Source organism: Lissotriton helveticus, chromosome 2_1, assembly GCF_964261635.1.
Source record: "Lissotriton helveticus chromosome 2_1, aLisHel1.1, whole genome shotgun sequence".
NCBI lineage: Eukaryota > Metazoa > Chordata > Amphibia > Caudata > Salamandridae > Lissotriton > Lissotriton helveticus.
In genome coordinates, this window is record NC_136059.1 from 186,508,231 (window position 1) to 186,524,801 (window position 16,571).

A 16,571-nucleotide genomic window follows, 5' to 3' on the forward strand; every position below is an offset into this window, starting at 1 on the left:
TAGATGGGAGGGAGGAGTTGCACCTGATTTTTGAATAGGGTAGTGCCTGCCTTCCACAATGCTGGCCCCACCACCTGGAGAGAGGCTGATGTCTCTGCCCTGCAGTGGGGGAGAGGGGGCCTGCGCGTTTCACTTGCGGGAGCCAGCGGCTGGTGCCACGATCATTGATAACATATGGCGCCAGCCGCTCGCTCCCGCAAGTGAAGCGCCACACGTGCACGCGTTACTAATGAAGGCAATGAACCGCGTGCACGTTTTTGGCTGAAAAGCCGTACCGATAGCTAAAGGTCTTTTTGCTTATGCAGCGCATGTGTGCTGCGTAGGCGAGACCTAAAAAAGGAGGCAGAATACAGCCATGTCTTACTCCAAGTTTAACTTGGATAGAGGGGGTATACTCTCCCTGCTGGATATTTCTCTTTCGCTTACTCTTCTAGTTTTGCTAAAAGTACCCTACCAATGAAATGGGCCTGTAATTTCAGGGGTGTTTCAATCATTAAAAATTAGGACAGGTATAGATTCCCTCCAGGTCTCCAAGTCCCTCATTGACCACGGCTCTAAAAAAGTTTGTTACCACGGTGCCCAGAAATCAAGATTATGTTTGGGGACAAGTTGACAAACAGATTTTTTGTGTGTTTAAAAGTGCCCATACCCCGCGTTCACTTTAATGTCAGCCACGCCTCTTTCTTTAGACGTGGCTTGTCTAAAGAAAGAGCCGCGTCCTGAATGTGAAAGCACGCATGGGTGGTAGTAAACAAACAAATAAGTAAGCGTGACCCCTATACTTAAAGCGGACCGTGCTGCTAGAATTAAGAAAGAAAGAAACATGGGTTCAATAGTTAAAGCAGAGCGCCACTAGTAAATAAAAATAAAAGCGGGCAGCGTGCTGCGCCGTAGTGGGTGGAATATCAGCAAATTATTAGACAAAGTAGTGCTCACAGCCAAGATAAAGCAGACCGTGTAACAGGATAAATCATAGGTCCAGTCATTATGGGAGGTAACAAATGCAGACTAGGAGGTGCCAAGGAGGGACTAACAAACCTAATAACCAATCGGAAGCCAGCGTTTACAAAGGACAATGACACAAGGCAAATAAAAATATGGGCGGGGCTTCAAGTCCATACTCCAGTACACAATGCCTCGCAGCATGCGCTCCCCAGGCTGGACGCAAAAACAACTTGTTTGTTAGAATTAAGCTTATCAAGGCTTCGCCATAAGCTGAATGCTGCAAGTGGCCAATGTGCTCTCCCTTCTCATTTGTAATTCCACAGACCCGTGACCCACTTTATAGGCATTTTACAATATTAAAATCCCCACCCAGATAATAGAAACATTTGAAGGTTCCCTAGTTAGTATATGAGGGTGTGTTCCAAGTCCTTGATAATCCCCACAGGTTGAGTAAAAAAAATTATAATAAAATTTAATTAAGATAATAATATTGCATGCCCTGGATATGGTTGACTCCAAAATCTGGTAACGAGGACTAAACATCAGCATCTTAACATTGAGGTACTTTAACGAAGTGGCAACCAGGACAATATGCCTCACTTTCCCCTCCCTGCCTTAGATGGAATAGCAGGGGAACTAAAGGAAAAAAAACCCATCAAGTACAAAACTGTTTCATGCTCGAGTCTCATGACAGCAAATGAGGTTAACGTTTTTAATGTTGAATTTCAAACTAATTCCTGCTAAATTCCAGGAAAGAAGTTTTAAATCCTGATGTTGTTTCACAGGTAGATTTTTGATTGTAAACCTGACAGCCTTCTGAACCGGGGAAACAGATCTCTATGAATTGGTATGTGGTAAAGTCATTTCTAAGTCAGGAGAGTAATCTGGGCCCTCACCATGGAGCCTGTTTCTGACTATAGAGTTTGACCAGACCAAATTGTCATTAGGTCAACTGTTATCAAGGATTTTTTAATCGGATCTGGGGGACACTACCCCTCTTAAACAAGATTTGAGTGACATGGGCTGGTGGTTGAGCGCAGTTACCCTTGTGTATCATATTATTGTCCTCCTTGTGCAGGAACATATCTGCTTAGACCATTGGTCTTCAAACATTTTAATGCCGAGACCCTCCCATCAACATTTTTTAGGCATAAGGACCCCCCAGACAAACATTTCTAGAACCTAGTACTCCTTATCATTGGCAACCATAAATGTTCTCCAGAGAAATGGTCAATCTGTGGTTGCACCTCATTACTACCAGTTTAACACCTAAATACAGCAATAAGCAACAAAAAGGTGACCAGTACAGCTTTACAAAGGGTCTTCTTGTGAGCGGCAACACCTGTTGCTGCTTTTTAGTAACTTTTGAACCTTTTAAGTAAATACATTTTTTTGTGTTAAAATTGGCAGAATATGCGGCTGATGATGGATTATGTGGTAAATGCTTCAAATCTATAATTATGCTAAAACCGCTGCAGCCGCACAATCACATAATTCCAGTGGCCCTTGGTGTAATAGATGTAATGCATGCTTCAACTTTATTGCACAGCATTAGAGGAAAACCATACTATATTTCATCGAATGCCGATGGCTTGGCATTTACAGCTGCATGTAACTGGAGGTAGCTGAACATCATTCATCATAATTAAAACATACATACCGTTTTTAGTTCTTTCACCGTCGGGTAGCTACATATAAAATAACGGGCAGCTTCAATGAATGATAAATACATCTAAAAAAGTTGTTACTCAGTGGGAAATGCACTACAGTACATTAAGAAAACCTTATTAGACAAAACCAATTATTCTGGTTGTTATGTATGTGTTGGTTGTTTTGTGCAAGTCTGGATACAACCGGCTTTCACAGAGATACACTCAAATACTAGTCATGTGGCATGCTGTTTAAGGCACACATTTTTAATTTACATGTTTAAAGCCACTCCCACAACAATGTAGAACTTTATAGCCAAATCTGGAATCATATCTATTCTTAGGTGCTTTGCAAATTAAATTTGGATAGATAGATATACCACTCATGCATTCATTACCCTTATGTTGAAATTGATTTTAATGCTAATTTTTGCGATACCACACCCTTATCATAACCATTAATTCCAAGAATACTTAAAATTGTAGTCTTCCGTGAAGAAATTAGCATTGGTTTACTGCAGTGAATCATCTCAAAATAGCAGAAATGTGTCTCATCTATAGTTTGAGGAAAGGTTACAATAGGCTGCATAGCTATACAGCGCTAGAACAAACATGCTTGAAGAACTACAACAACATCCCTGACATATGTTATACGTCATTTGAGTGCTTGAATACAACCCCATGGTGTGTTTCTTCACAGCAGTGGACTAAAGCAGGTACTTCCATATTTTGGGTGACATCAAGCTGTGGGTTGACTGGCCAGGTTTAAAACCTGCTGCAGACTTTATCAAAAATATGCAGGCTTTAGATTTCTCACGAATGGTTAGTGACTTACACCCACCTTGCACAGCACAAAGTGGACCCTTGATCACTGATAATCTAGAAACGTAGTTGCACAATGTAAATTTGGTTAGCTCATGACTCTTCCTCCATTAAGCTAACCAACCTGATTTATAAACCAACCTCCCACAACACAACACTCTCTCTTGTGTCCATCCATAGAGAATCAAACATCTGCAAAGGAATCATCAAATCAACTTTCACTGTTATGAAGAGCATTCACTATGATTCATCAGACCGTGATTCCATGCTAGATCAACTCTACCTTCATGGATATCCTAGCTCCTGTGAAACCACAAGTTCAAGCAAAGGACCATAGAAATTAATAAGAGGTTCAGCAGAGAGTTGGCAGAATTAAAACATGGCAACAGAAACTTGTGAGGGAGGATATTCGGAGGAGGGTAATAGAATTAAGAGAATGGTAATCAGGAGTATGCTGCTGAGGCACAGACAATAATGTGGTAACTCCAAGAGACTCCTCTGATGGAGACACATTGCAACCTTTTGGGAAGTGGAATCTACATAACTGTAGCACTTGCTGTTTTAACAATGGGTTCTAAATGAGCGGTCATACTGCTAAGAAGATTAGTGCCATTGAGGTAAAGGGTACTCTGGTGACTCAATGCTGCTGTATAGCAGCATACGAGTGCTCCAAAATAGTACAGAATCTGCGTTGATAGCGTGATTAGACCGCATCTGGTTGATGATGGCAGATCGGTTGCCCGCTTTTTCCTGAACCCATCTGCTGCGTTCAACACCGATTTCCATCATTTACTGCTACAAAGCTGCAAAAAATTGACATGCTTTCTACAACCTTTTAGTTTGATGAGCAACAGATCTCAGTCTGGACAGCTGCCTCCTATTAAATCCTAGCCAAGGGTGGCAAACTGCGGTGCTCCTCAGTCTTCGTCTCTCAGCCCCACCTTCCTCATTGTTTGTTTTCCATCTGGTGGGTATTGTTAAAGCCTGAGGGGTTTCAGATCACTACCTATGTTAATGATGCTCAACACATCATTTTCATTGATGAAAGGAAAACAGGGATCAAAAGGAAACTTAGTTAATTGTCTTTCGGAAGTGGCAATGTGGATGTGAGATTCTGGTCTTTGGAAAGATGCTTACCATCTGGAATCATCCGTGGTGGCCCACACTGCTAGTCTCCACTCCTTGCCCAAAAGGGTAGTTAGCAATTTGGGATTCCTGATCGATTCTCTTTTTGTACAGGATCAGGTGAATGCTGTCTGTGGGAGTTCCTTTGGTCTCTTACGGACCCTCCACAGGATATATCGGTGGATTTGTGTGGCGTGGCATAAGAGTATTATAAAAGCCCTTTTTGTGAGTAGATTAGATTATGGTAAATCATTGTGTGTTGGAATTGCTTAGTATTTGTTCATCTACCTTCAATTGATTCAAAACTCTGCGGGAAGATTTTTTTTCAATCTTCCCACTAGGAGCTCAGTTTTGACCTGTTCAAATTCCATCCATTAGTTACCAGTCCTTAAGAGAGCTGTTTCTAAGCTACTTTTTTATGCGCACCAAGCACTTTGAGAATGGACTAGTGGCCTTACATGATAAGAGTTGCCTTTCATAAGCAAGTGCGTGCCCTGCAATCTGCTAGTCAGGCTTTGGTACACTGTAGGCGAATTAAGAGCTCTAGAAATAAGAGGCCGCTCTTTTAATTATATGGTGATTTTGCACTGGAACGCCCTCCTTGCTATCTACACTCAACTTCCGATCTCTTGACTTTCCGTAGCAAACTGAAGACACGGCTTTCCCCCCCCCTGATTGTGTATTCGAGACGTATGAAGTCAAGCTGTATTGCTTTCTAGCACTTGGTTCCTTTCAGGTATGAATGTGCTCTATACAGATGCTATCATTAAAAAAAACTCCTACAGAGCTTGCAGAATGACACTTTATACAAGATAATACCCAATATGCTCTAGACTGCAGATGGGATTCCCACAATAGTAAGTGATAAGAACCTGGTACTGAATGGCGTACTTAATGGATCGGTACATGAAGGTCTAACAACTGAAATTGATGACATTTACATCCACATTAGGTCTGAATGATGTACCAAGGGTGCAGAACCATGGAGTGAGGCAGTACTGGTACTACTTTATGGACCCCCTCCCAGATTAACTTTCTTCACTCTATACCCACATATATAAAGAGAGAGATTCAGCAACACGATTCCTTGCATGGGCAATTTCGCACCACTCTCTCCTATGGACAGAGTTCAATTTCTCATGTGGCTACTGTCCCACAGGGTGGTGACTAGATACATAGCTCCTGCAAGACGATAGTGGATACACTGAGGAAGAGCATTGAAAACAATTTTTCTAAGAACACAGGATATATCCAAACAGAGGCTGCCCTTAGGAAGACCTGGAAGACAGTGGGTAAGCAGAATCCTGCTCAGTGAGTGCAAAAAAGCGAACACTGCTGGAAACTATGAAGATGGAAGTCAAACGTATAAACTTGGAAAGAGGCTTCTTTTGTTCTAGGGACTTTTTGGTGACACGTCACATTGCGAAAAGAAAACGTGTCTGTATTACGCCATATCGAGTGTCCTCTACCCCACCCATTTGGATGGGATGTCACGGAATTACAAGAATTTTTCCAAGACCTGCAAGGCTCATAGCTCTGCACAGAAGGCTGGGAACTCTCTCTACGGAATTCACCACTGAGAGGTCACTGATGTAATATCTCAGGTACAAAATGGTTAAATGCCAGGCCCTAACGGTCTCTCTCAGGAATTCTTTAAGTGACTGTTAAGTAGATGATCAGACTGTACACTTCTATTGTTCAGGGATGCGGGGAAGACTGGAAAGCTGCCAGACTATCTCTGTATAGCTTTGGTATTGGGATCGAGAAGGTGGGCAAAACACAGGAGGGCTGCCACTCTTTAGGCCCAAAACGATTCAAAAAGGGGGGTGGTGATGGACAGAGTATCTGAATTAAGCAGAACACTCCTACCCAGTCAAAAGATCAGGACTTGATCCATCACCGTTTTTTAGCTCACTGCACCATCCCAGTTCAGAACCTGGCTACATGCAAATTAGTCTGACCCTGGCCCAGTGCATCATGGGAACAGGGCAGACCAAACTACCAAGCCAATTCTTTACTGGAAAGGAAACCAGCTTCCGGGGACCGGTTTCTGGCATTACAGCCGTCTTCGGCCCGGCTTGCTTGAATCCTGATGGTGCAGTGAGCAAGGGACTCACATCTGAGCATACCCTTCCACACTTGTGGTGGCCAAAACTCTTTAGGCCCAACTCAATTTTAAACATAAAGACGAAGATCCTGGCACAAGTCTTGGCAACAAGGGTGAATATTGTTGTAGACCCACTGATACATCTAGATCAGTCAGGCTTCATGCAACCCAAGAGTACAAAACGCAACCTCAGATTCTTATTTGGATGTATGGTATACACAAAAAATGTCAAGAAGCTAATAGTTGTCCCTAGCAGCAGCCAAAGTAAATAAGCCAAATAAGGTAGCTGCGGCCATGGTTCAACATTGAACTTGATATCAATTGTAGTTCCTCCAATCAGTGTCTTCCATGTTGCTTTGCCCCGCCCTCCTCTTGCTTCCCCAGCCTACAGTTCTCCGCCCACCCCCTTGCCTCTTTGTTGCTTCCGCACACTAGCATTTTTTTTATTTTTTACTAATCCAACCCGGATCGTCGAAAACAAAAAAATGTTTCCTTCATTTTGTAGGCATGCGCATGGTTGGTGCTCATGCCTACAAAATTATACTGTTGGTTGTTTTATGTCATAGACCTTATTTTGCCTTTTTAAAAGCCATGCTGCACAGCATCAGGGTTGTTGTACAGCTTGGCTAGAATCATTTGCCAAGACAATTGGTTTCAAACACGAGATCTATTGGTGTTGCTTGTGCTTACTTCTAGTTGGGAATGTCATTTCTGGGCATAAAACACAAACAAGCAATTAGATAGAAAGTAGTTTGGCAAATTAGACTCGCCTGCTTTTATCGGTTTGGTTTGTAAACCAGCATGATCTATTTGGTAGAAAAGTGTTTTTTTCTTTTAATCACAGACCGGACCTTCTTTGTAAGATTGAACTTTACACGAAAGTGTTTGTATAATTTTAGTTCATAACTTCCTTCTCTGGCAGTTACCTCTACAGCAACCACTGACCTCACTTTAGATCCTCTGACCCTTCTGTAGACCCAGTCTCCAATTTCTTCTCACTCCTAATATGTTTGTTCCAGCCAATTTTAGCTGAATTCAGCAGCTTAAGGTGCCATTTCCTATAACTCATAGAGGTGTCCGCACAAAGGCAGACTGCAGCCATCAAAGCGAGTTCATTTAGCCAACTCTGCACTGTAGCTAATATAAGTCTTTGGTTATTTCTAATGAACACACATCTTACACTGCCTGAACTTGCAGCCAGCTGGCGTCCAAGGCCCCCACTAGCTCCCCACCTTAGTACAGCCCTGTGGTCTTACCCTGCAAAGCAGCAACCACTGAGTCTGGCAGATTCACCAAACAAAGGCAAAATCCTTACCCAGCTGACAGCACACCTGAATAAGCTTACTTATACTCTCGTCTGCGATTGAAAATAAGGAGCTGTATGAAAATCATCCATGGGCTACCAAATGCATGATGGGTGCCATTCCAATTGTGCGCAATTTTAATGCCAAATAAAAACAACATCCTGCCTTTGTACTGTTTCGTTGTACTCGTTCAGAGCAATTAGCACCTTTCTTGAAATATAGGGTGCAGTGACAATTATTTTATATTATTAAACCACTTTGGCTCTCAGCCTTTCAAATCAGTTTAAAACAAGAGGCAATGTAAATGGATAGCTTTAATAAGAAAAAAGCTAGACATTTTTATATAAAAACTTTTAAATGTTAGTGTCCGTAGTCCAGGTGTATTTAAAAAGATGTTTACTTTTAAGACAAATACAATCTCACCATGTTCAATAACAATTTTGGATAGTTGACTCTTGTAGTTTCTCTTCTTCAAGTTCTTATTTGTTCCTGCAGTGATTTTTTTTTTTTAATCTGTTCTTTTTCTAGATTGCAGATGGCTTGATGAGGATACAGAACACACTTGCAAACATTGCTGGCAAAAGGGAGAGGATTAAGATTTTATATAAGAAAAGTAAGTGGCCATCTTCATTTACGTATATTTAGAGTTGTGTTTGGTATAGACTGAAGGGTTGGGTGAGGGTTTGCTTGCTAAATGCATTTAATGCCCACAGGCTCATATGTTTGTAGGTATGCGTAAACATTTTGCGCAACCTTTGCCAAATGGTACCATTCATTAAAATCCTCCCAAAAAACTTGGAGTAACTGTTACAAGGTTGAATGTCTCTTAAAAAGGCATAAGGGCGTCTATGATGCCTTCTATCTAAGTTAGCAAATTCCTCTTCCTGACATGATTTACCAGGATGGTGTTATGATACTGTTAAAGACACACAATAGATGGAGGGAATGCAGAACAAATCAAAACATTCACCCCCAGTCAAGAGATCTGGGTTAAATTCATCATTTTTTTGCTCACCATGACGGCCCCCCCCCCCCCATTTAGACCTGGCCATATGCAAATTAGTCTTGACCCTGTGCCTCATGGGAACAGTCCAGCCCAAACTGCTAAGCTAGGTCCTCCCTGGACCGGAAACAAGCATCCTAGGAACGGTTTCGGGGTTTCACCCCTCTTCAGCCTGGATAGCTTGAACCCAGTGGCACAGTGAGCCGAGGTCCCACGTCTGGTCATACCCGGCGAACTTGGGGCGAGGAGCAAAAGACACACAATTGATGGACGGAATGAAGAACAAATCAAAATATTCACCCCTAGTCAATAGATCAGGGTTAAATCCATCATTCTTTTGCTCACCATGCCACCCCAGTTTAGACCTGGCCATATGCAAATCTGTCTTGACCCTGTACCTCATGGGAACAGTCCAGCCCGAACTGCTAAGCCAGGTCCTCCCTGGACCTGAAACAAGCATCCTAGGACCGGTTTCGGGGTATAACCCCTCTTCAGCCAGGGTAGCTTGAATCCAGTGGCACAGTGTTACCTAGAACTACAAATTGAGTAAACTCCCAGCCTTCTCACCGTGCTGTTTAAATTTTAGCAAACCCTTTTCAGCTGCTGAGATAAGTGGCGGATTAGAGGCTCGTTTTTCTGCCTCAAACTTTCTTCTAAGAAGTGGTGTGAGTTTTGCATTGTATTACTGCGTTAGAGACTTTGTATGCAGTTCTAGTTTCCATTGCTCCTCTACTTGCTTTCTTTTTGTAAAGGTGTAGACCCTCATTATCAGTCTCCTCTATGTTGCTTTCCGCACTGCCGACAGGAGTTGTACCAAGGAGACAGAATCCCCCATTTCCTCTTTCTGTACTCTATTTGGAGCATTCAGTGTCATCTGGTGTACTGTACCTGGACATAGGTATATTACTGTTATTACAGTTCTGTCAACGGGTGGGACATATCCAAGTGAGTGGTCCAGGAGAATCTGAGAATGGTCTGTGATAATTCCAGGAAGTATTTCTGTCTATACCGTCTGGCAAAGTAGATGTCCCTGCAGCAGTAAGTCTGTAACGTAGTGCCATGAACTGCTGAGAGGGACAAAAAATCCCGGTTAGTAGGGTTTGTGAGGTGCCAGACATCGAGGAGATTATGATTTGCTATAATATCTTTCAGCATAGGACTCTCCTGTTTATTGTTCATATTGATCATGCCAGTCCTGCCCAGAATGGGGTCCAGTGCCTTGTTCCAGTCTCTCTAAATCAGTACTTCTGTCGAACTCCGCACAGACCCTGGACAATTTAGCCAACAAATTTGTCTTAAACATATTAGATATATATATCAAGCGCAGTATTAGGATCTGACCTGCCATCTTAATTCTGATTAAAAAAACATCTACCATCTGGTTCGACCCAAGTGTGGATTATAGCAAACCAAAGTATTTTCCTGATCATGATAACAATGTGGAGACAGTTCTCTCCATTGCTGCTGATGGCTTGCAAAAGCTTCTGGGTGAGCCCAGAAGTTAATATCCTGCTGTGTGCAATAAACACAGCGATTGATTTAAACCCACTGCATTCATATATGCACACCTGCCTGGGTGCTGGCAGAATTTCTTGTTGTGACCCAAGATAGCCAGCCAAGCCGCCAGTGTAAGAGGAGCCTGCCAGGTGCGATGCCATCCCATCAACCCTGCATGCTTCAGTCAGCCGTGTCTCGTCACAGGGACTGCACTTTAAAATGGTAGTGCGGCCACTGTGTGATCAGTCCCCATCTCTAAAATAGTCAGCTGGGGAGGTAGGAGTTTTTTAGCAGGTGCAGCCAAAGCATGGAATGCCCTCCCACTCCATCTTAGAAATTGCTCTGATCTATTGCCATTCAGGAAAGCCTTAAAAACGTGGCTTTTTGGCATTTAAGCTGGGGCTCATATGTCAGGTCTCTCTAGGGGAGTTTGTAGATAGTGCCAGGACACCTTCGGGTAGCAGTTTGCGCTTTAAAAATACTAATAACATAACATCTGTCGCTGTTTCCCATCTGCACGCAAACTCTTCTCCCAATAGGTGGCCTGGACGCTCTCCCAATAGGTGGCCTGGGCGCTATCCTCAGCGATATTGAAATGACGCCACTTTCACATCGATTATGGTAAAAAGATGCACTATTCATGATAACATTTTACCACAGAAGCAATAGAATGCGAGCGACAGCTGTTCATGGTACCTTTCCTAGTACTTTTTTAGTGCAAAATAAATCTGTGCGCCACTTTACTTGAGGATGCATTTCCAGCTAAAATACAGAGCACAATGACTGATTTGCATTTGCCTAATTTCAAAGATTTTGCTTAAATTTCATGGAATTGCTTGAAAGCAAATTGCATAGATTTCACACACCACTACATTGACACTACACCATGCTGCCCCAAACTCATGTCTTTGAATTTAGGGAAGGGGTACAAAAGGGGGTGGTGATGGACGGAGCATCTGAACCAATCAAACACTCACACCCTGTCAAAAGATCTGGGTTTGATCCATCACCGTTCTTTAGCCCACTCTGCCACCCCAGTGCAGACATTGAATTTAGGGAAGGGACAGCCACCCTATTTATCCTCTGCCCACCACCAACACTACAGCACAGGCCATTGCCAGTGTGGTGACTTGGTAATAACCACATTGCAAGGTTGACATAAATTGAACAACCGATAAAATCAACTGCAGATGCAGGAGAGTGAAGATTTGGTGGTGATGGCGCTGCATCTAAATCAACACAAATCTCCAGGTCTCCTCGAGAAATGCTTAGTATTTGTGTTGGTGCTATATTAAGTATATGTCCATGGTCTAGGAACTAAACGGTACCTTAAAAAGTATAATACCGAGGTTCTGACATTATGCCACCTGAAAAAAGCTTTGTGGTAGGAGGAATTTAGAACCAAACTGAAAAGATGCAATTGTTTTGGACTAGTAGAATATTTATGAGGATGGCAGGGACCTCAAGATGGCTCCTTTCTTAAGCCATCAATGCTGACATTGGTAGTGATTTGATGTCACGCTTTGAGTCCCAGCAGGTTTAACTCACTTCATAATTGCAAGGTCGGTATAGTGCAGTATTATGCCAAATATTTTAAAATATAAAATTTATATGTCATGTCAACCTATGGTAAAATTTGTATATGGGAATTCCAAATGTAATGATCAATAAAATAAGGCGACTGGTCTGTTATATTTTATTTATCATACCAAGCGCATATTCAAGCAAGTTCACCTCTCGTTAAGCACAGACTAACAGCTTGAATAATAATTCTATAATTTGCCCTGGGTCAGTTTGAAAGCAAATGAATGAATTATTTAATGTGAGATTTTAATAAATTAGTTTTGGTATACTTTATTGGCAAAAGCCCATGAAGAAGTGTGTTACGCATAAGGGGTCATTGCGCCCTGTGTTCTAGTGTTAAAAGCTGATGTCCTCGTGTGAACCCTGGCTCCTAGCATTGATTTTTAGCACAGACACCGTCAGATTTTACTGGTTGAGAGCTGCTAATATGCTATTTTTTATTTCTGTAAGAAATATGAAACCGGATAAAAACAGTGCCCGTGCTGCCTCTCATGGCCGCAGGCGCTTTCACCTCAATGAGGTACAGAAGGTGACCGTGCTGCCTCCCATGGCCACAGCCGCTTTCAACTCAATGAGGTACAGCAGGTGACAGTGCTGCCTCCCATGGCCGCAGCCGCTTTCAACTCAATGAGGTACAGCAGGTGACAGTGCTGCCTCCCATGGCCGCAGCCGCTTTCAACTCAATGAGGTACAGCAGGTGACAGTGCTGCCTCCCATGGCCGCAGCCGCTTTCAACTCAATGAGGTACAGCAGGTGACAGTGCTGCCTCCCATGGCCGCAGCCGCTTTCAACTCAATGAGGTACAGCAGGTGACAGTGCTGCCTCCCATGGCCGCAGCCGCTTTCAACTCAATGAGGTACAGCAGGTGACGGTGCTGCCTCCCATGGCCGCAGCCACTTTCACCTCAATGAGGCACAGAAGATGACTGTACTGCAGCAGTGTAGACCTTGCACGTAGGGTCTGATCCAGAGTGCAGAGTACATCAAAGCCACAGAGTAAAATGCTCTGCCGCCCTGATGGAGTACATCTGTTCTGCGTTTAGAGATGCCCACCAGCTCTGCGAACATCTCTAGTCATGGGCAGGAAGCGATGTCACGGCGGATCCCGTCAGTGTGTTAAAAGTTTAACGGATGGCTCTGGCAAATAGTTAACACGTTTTTGGCTTTAAAACAAAATTCCAAAGCAGGATTTTAGTTTTCAAAGAGCAGAATGTAATTATCCCTCACACCCCACTTCCACACCATAGAAGTTGTTTCTGATGGCGAAGGGGTCAACATTATTATTTGATTTAATTGTCCCTCTCTGCCACATTTTACCTGGCAGCGACGCAGTACCTTCTCAGCCCAACTATAAATCAGGCCATTTGTCTTCTCAAGGATACCCCAAAAGGCACAGTCACCACCAGTGCAGACCTCACACTTTCCACTCAATGTCAAAAGAAGTATTATCAATAACACAACATGGCATGCGTGAGACACATTTCACACCTTAATATCACAAAGAAAGTGACAGTCATTAGACATTTTGTACTCCATGTTAAAAAGAAAACTAGGGCAGCGTCTGCTCCTTAATGCCACCTACAATATTGTGGCAATACAGGCCACAGGCACTTTTCTGCTCACAATTACAAATGTTGCAGGCCTCAGACACTTGCTTCTCAATGTCACCAAGAGAACGACAGCACTGAGGAGGTGCAGCCATTAAACTGTATCAGAAGCTTCTCCAAGAAAGCGAAATTACTGTGACGGTGCAGGACTCTCGGTCTTTCTACCCTGCCTCAAAATGAAAGCGACAGCAGTGCAGGGATTGAACACTGTTTGTCCCTTAATACCACAGAAGTACAAGGCATGGTTCCAATTCCACGGATTAACCGTGCCAGAAAGAAAGTGGCACTACTGTGACCGCGAGTGTAACAGATTTGTTGTACTTGGTACAGCAAAGAAAGTGAAAATACCACAGCACAGCAGACTCATCTACACTTTCTAATCAACCTAGCAAAATGTATTCTAGCTTATTCTGGATATTCTGAGAACAAAGACGAGCACGTCTGACTCAGGCCTTCCTTCGTTTAGCGCCCACACTGGAACAGTATACGTGAATCTGTTAGGCGCTTATTTCCAGTCCTTCGGGATAAAAACACAAGACTCACTCGTCCAAACTTCATCTCTTGGCGATTAAGTTGTCCATCTTATAATTGTACATCCTCATACTGACTTCTTTGTCATCTTCCAATACTACTTTATTGTTGCTAATGAAATATACCTTTGTCTCATTATTCCTATTGTACTTGAGTTATGGTCTGTGTAAAGCACTCCGCTGCTCTGTGAGTAGTTCTACGCTATGTAAATGCTGGCTGTAAATAAAGAATGTAAATAAAATTACCGAGTGAAAAGCAATACACTAGCAAAGTATGACATTTTTCTTTCTTATTTTAGTTGAAGATTTAAAAAAGTATCTGGATCCTCAGTACATCGACAGGATTATTGTCCCGGATGCCATGAAGCTTGAGTTTATCCTTGCAGGTATAGTTCAGAAGTACTCTACATTTCGTAATTTTTTTTAATGATTTGTTACTAAGAGTGCATGCACTAGGGATGCAGAATTTGTACCCCCGATGTCTGAGACATGTTAAGAGTTTTTTGTCTGATTGATAACTGGATATTAAAATATGATAGGAATGGATACAGCTATGGCACCCTGGCACTCGCAGCCAATCATGAAGGCAGAAGTAGAGCTCACTATTGTGTAAAATGCATGCTGAAGCCCTGAGTGACAGGGGAGAGGGGTGTAGGGGGGAAGAGTGGTGGGGGTGTGTGTTCTACAGCACGAAGAAATGGCTTTGGCTGCATCTCCCCCAAGTGCATGTAGGATTAGTGATGATGAATAGACATGGTTGAGCTGGAAAATGATCAACCGTTAGACAGAAAAAGACCTAAACTACTGCAGCGCAAAATGGTTAGGTAGGCACTTGCAGGAGGACAGAAAATAGGATATGGTTCTAACTCATGAAATGGAGTACAAATTAAATCTGTGGTGGAAACAGGAGCAAGAACTCAATAAGACTCTGGAATGGTAATATTAAGTTGGAATCGTCTACTGCCCATCTTGCCCTCCCTTTAGAGCTTTTGATTTTCGTGGACTTCTCACATTTCTCTCTCTTGGCCCTGCACAAAGCCTTTTGTTCCTCCATTGGGCCTATTTTGCACTGCTGGGGTCTGTTTACACCTTACAAATTGATTGATGAGAAAATAAAATCAGCTGCTCCACGAAGAATAATTTCTGCTGCTTATTGTACTTCACAGCACCCAAAAGGGAAAATGAAAGGGAGAACAATGGTGGCTTTTGAAGATGAATCTTCAACAAAGCAGACGCCGCCATCGCCCCCCAACTATGGAACTATGGAAGGTCATCAACATCTCCCTTGAGACAGCCACTTTTCCGGAAAGCTAGAAGCACGCCGAAATAAACGCCCTTCTCAAGAAGCCCAAGGCAGACCCCAAGGACCTCAAGAATTTCCGGCCCATCTCCCTGCTCCCGTTCCCAGCACAGGTCATCGAGAAAGTCATCAACATGCAACTGACCCGCTACCTCGAGGATAACAACATCTTAGACCTGTCCCAGTCCGGATTCAGAAGAAACCACAGCACCAAGACAGCCCTCATGGCAGCCACAGACGACATCAGGAGCCAACTAGACAATGGCGAAACAGCAGCCTCATCCTCCTGGAACTGTCAGCCCCCCCCTCCTGCTCCGAAGCCACCAACATCTGCGGCGTACCTCGTCCGCAAACACGACCTCAACATCATCTCCTACGCCGATGACACCCAGCTGATCCTCTCCTTCACCAAAGACCCGAACACCGCCAAAACCAATCTCCACGAGGGATTGAAAGTTATCGCCGAATGGATGAGGAACAGCCGACTGAAGCTGAACTCGGACAAGACGGAGGTCCTCATCCTCGGATCCACTCCCTCAGCCTGGGACGACTCCTGGTGGCCGTCCACGCTGGGAACAGCACCAACACCCACAGACCACGCACCCAACCTGGGAATCATCCTCGACTCCTCCCTCACCATGTCGTAGCAGGTCAGCGCCGTCTCCTCCTCCTGCTACAACACCCTCCGCATGTTCTGCAGGATCTACAAGTGGATCCCCACCGAAACAAGAAGAACTGTGACCCAGGCCCTGGTCAGCAGCAGGCTAGACTACGGCAAAGCACTCTACGCAGGCATCCCGGCCAAACAACTGCGACGACTGCAACGCATTCAAAATGCCTCCGCCCGACTGATAACCTACTTCCCTCGCCGTAACCACATCACCCCCCACCTGAGAGACCTACTCTGACTCCCCGTCGAAAAGAGGATCACCTTCAAACTTCTCACCCACGCACACAAAGCCCTCCACAACACTGGTCCAGCCTACCTCAATGACCTACTGAGCTTCTACACCCCCACCCGCCAACTCCGCTCTGCCAGCCTCGCCGCAGTCTCCCGCATCCAAGGAGCGACCTCCGCGGGCGATCCTTCTCCTTCCTC

General features: G+C 43.8%; 1 protein-coding gene across 1 annotated transcript in view; it reads left to right on the plus strand.

The window, feature by feature from the left end:
• Positions 1-16,571, plus strand: part of DCTN3 (dynactin subunit 3) — a 62,499-nt gene that overhangs the window by 15,705 nt on the left and 30,223 nt on the right. Inside the window, exons 2-3 of the mRNA XM_078674697.1 lie at positions 8,481-8,565; positions 14,472-14,558. Of these exons, the coding sequence (XP_078530823.1) occupies positions 8,481-8,565; positions 14,472-14,558 (172 nt within the window). The remainder of the gene's footprint in view (positions 1-8,480; positions 8,566-14,471; positions 14,559-16,571) is intronic.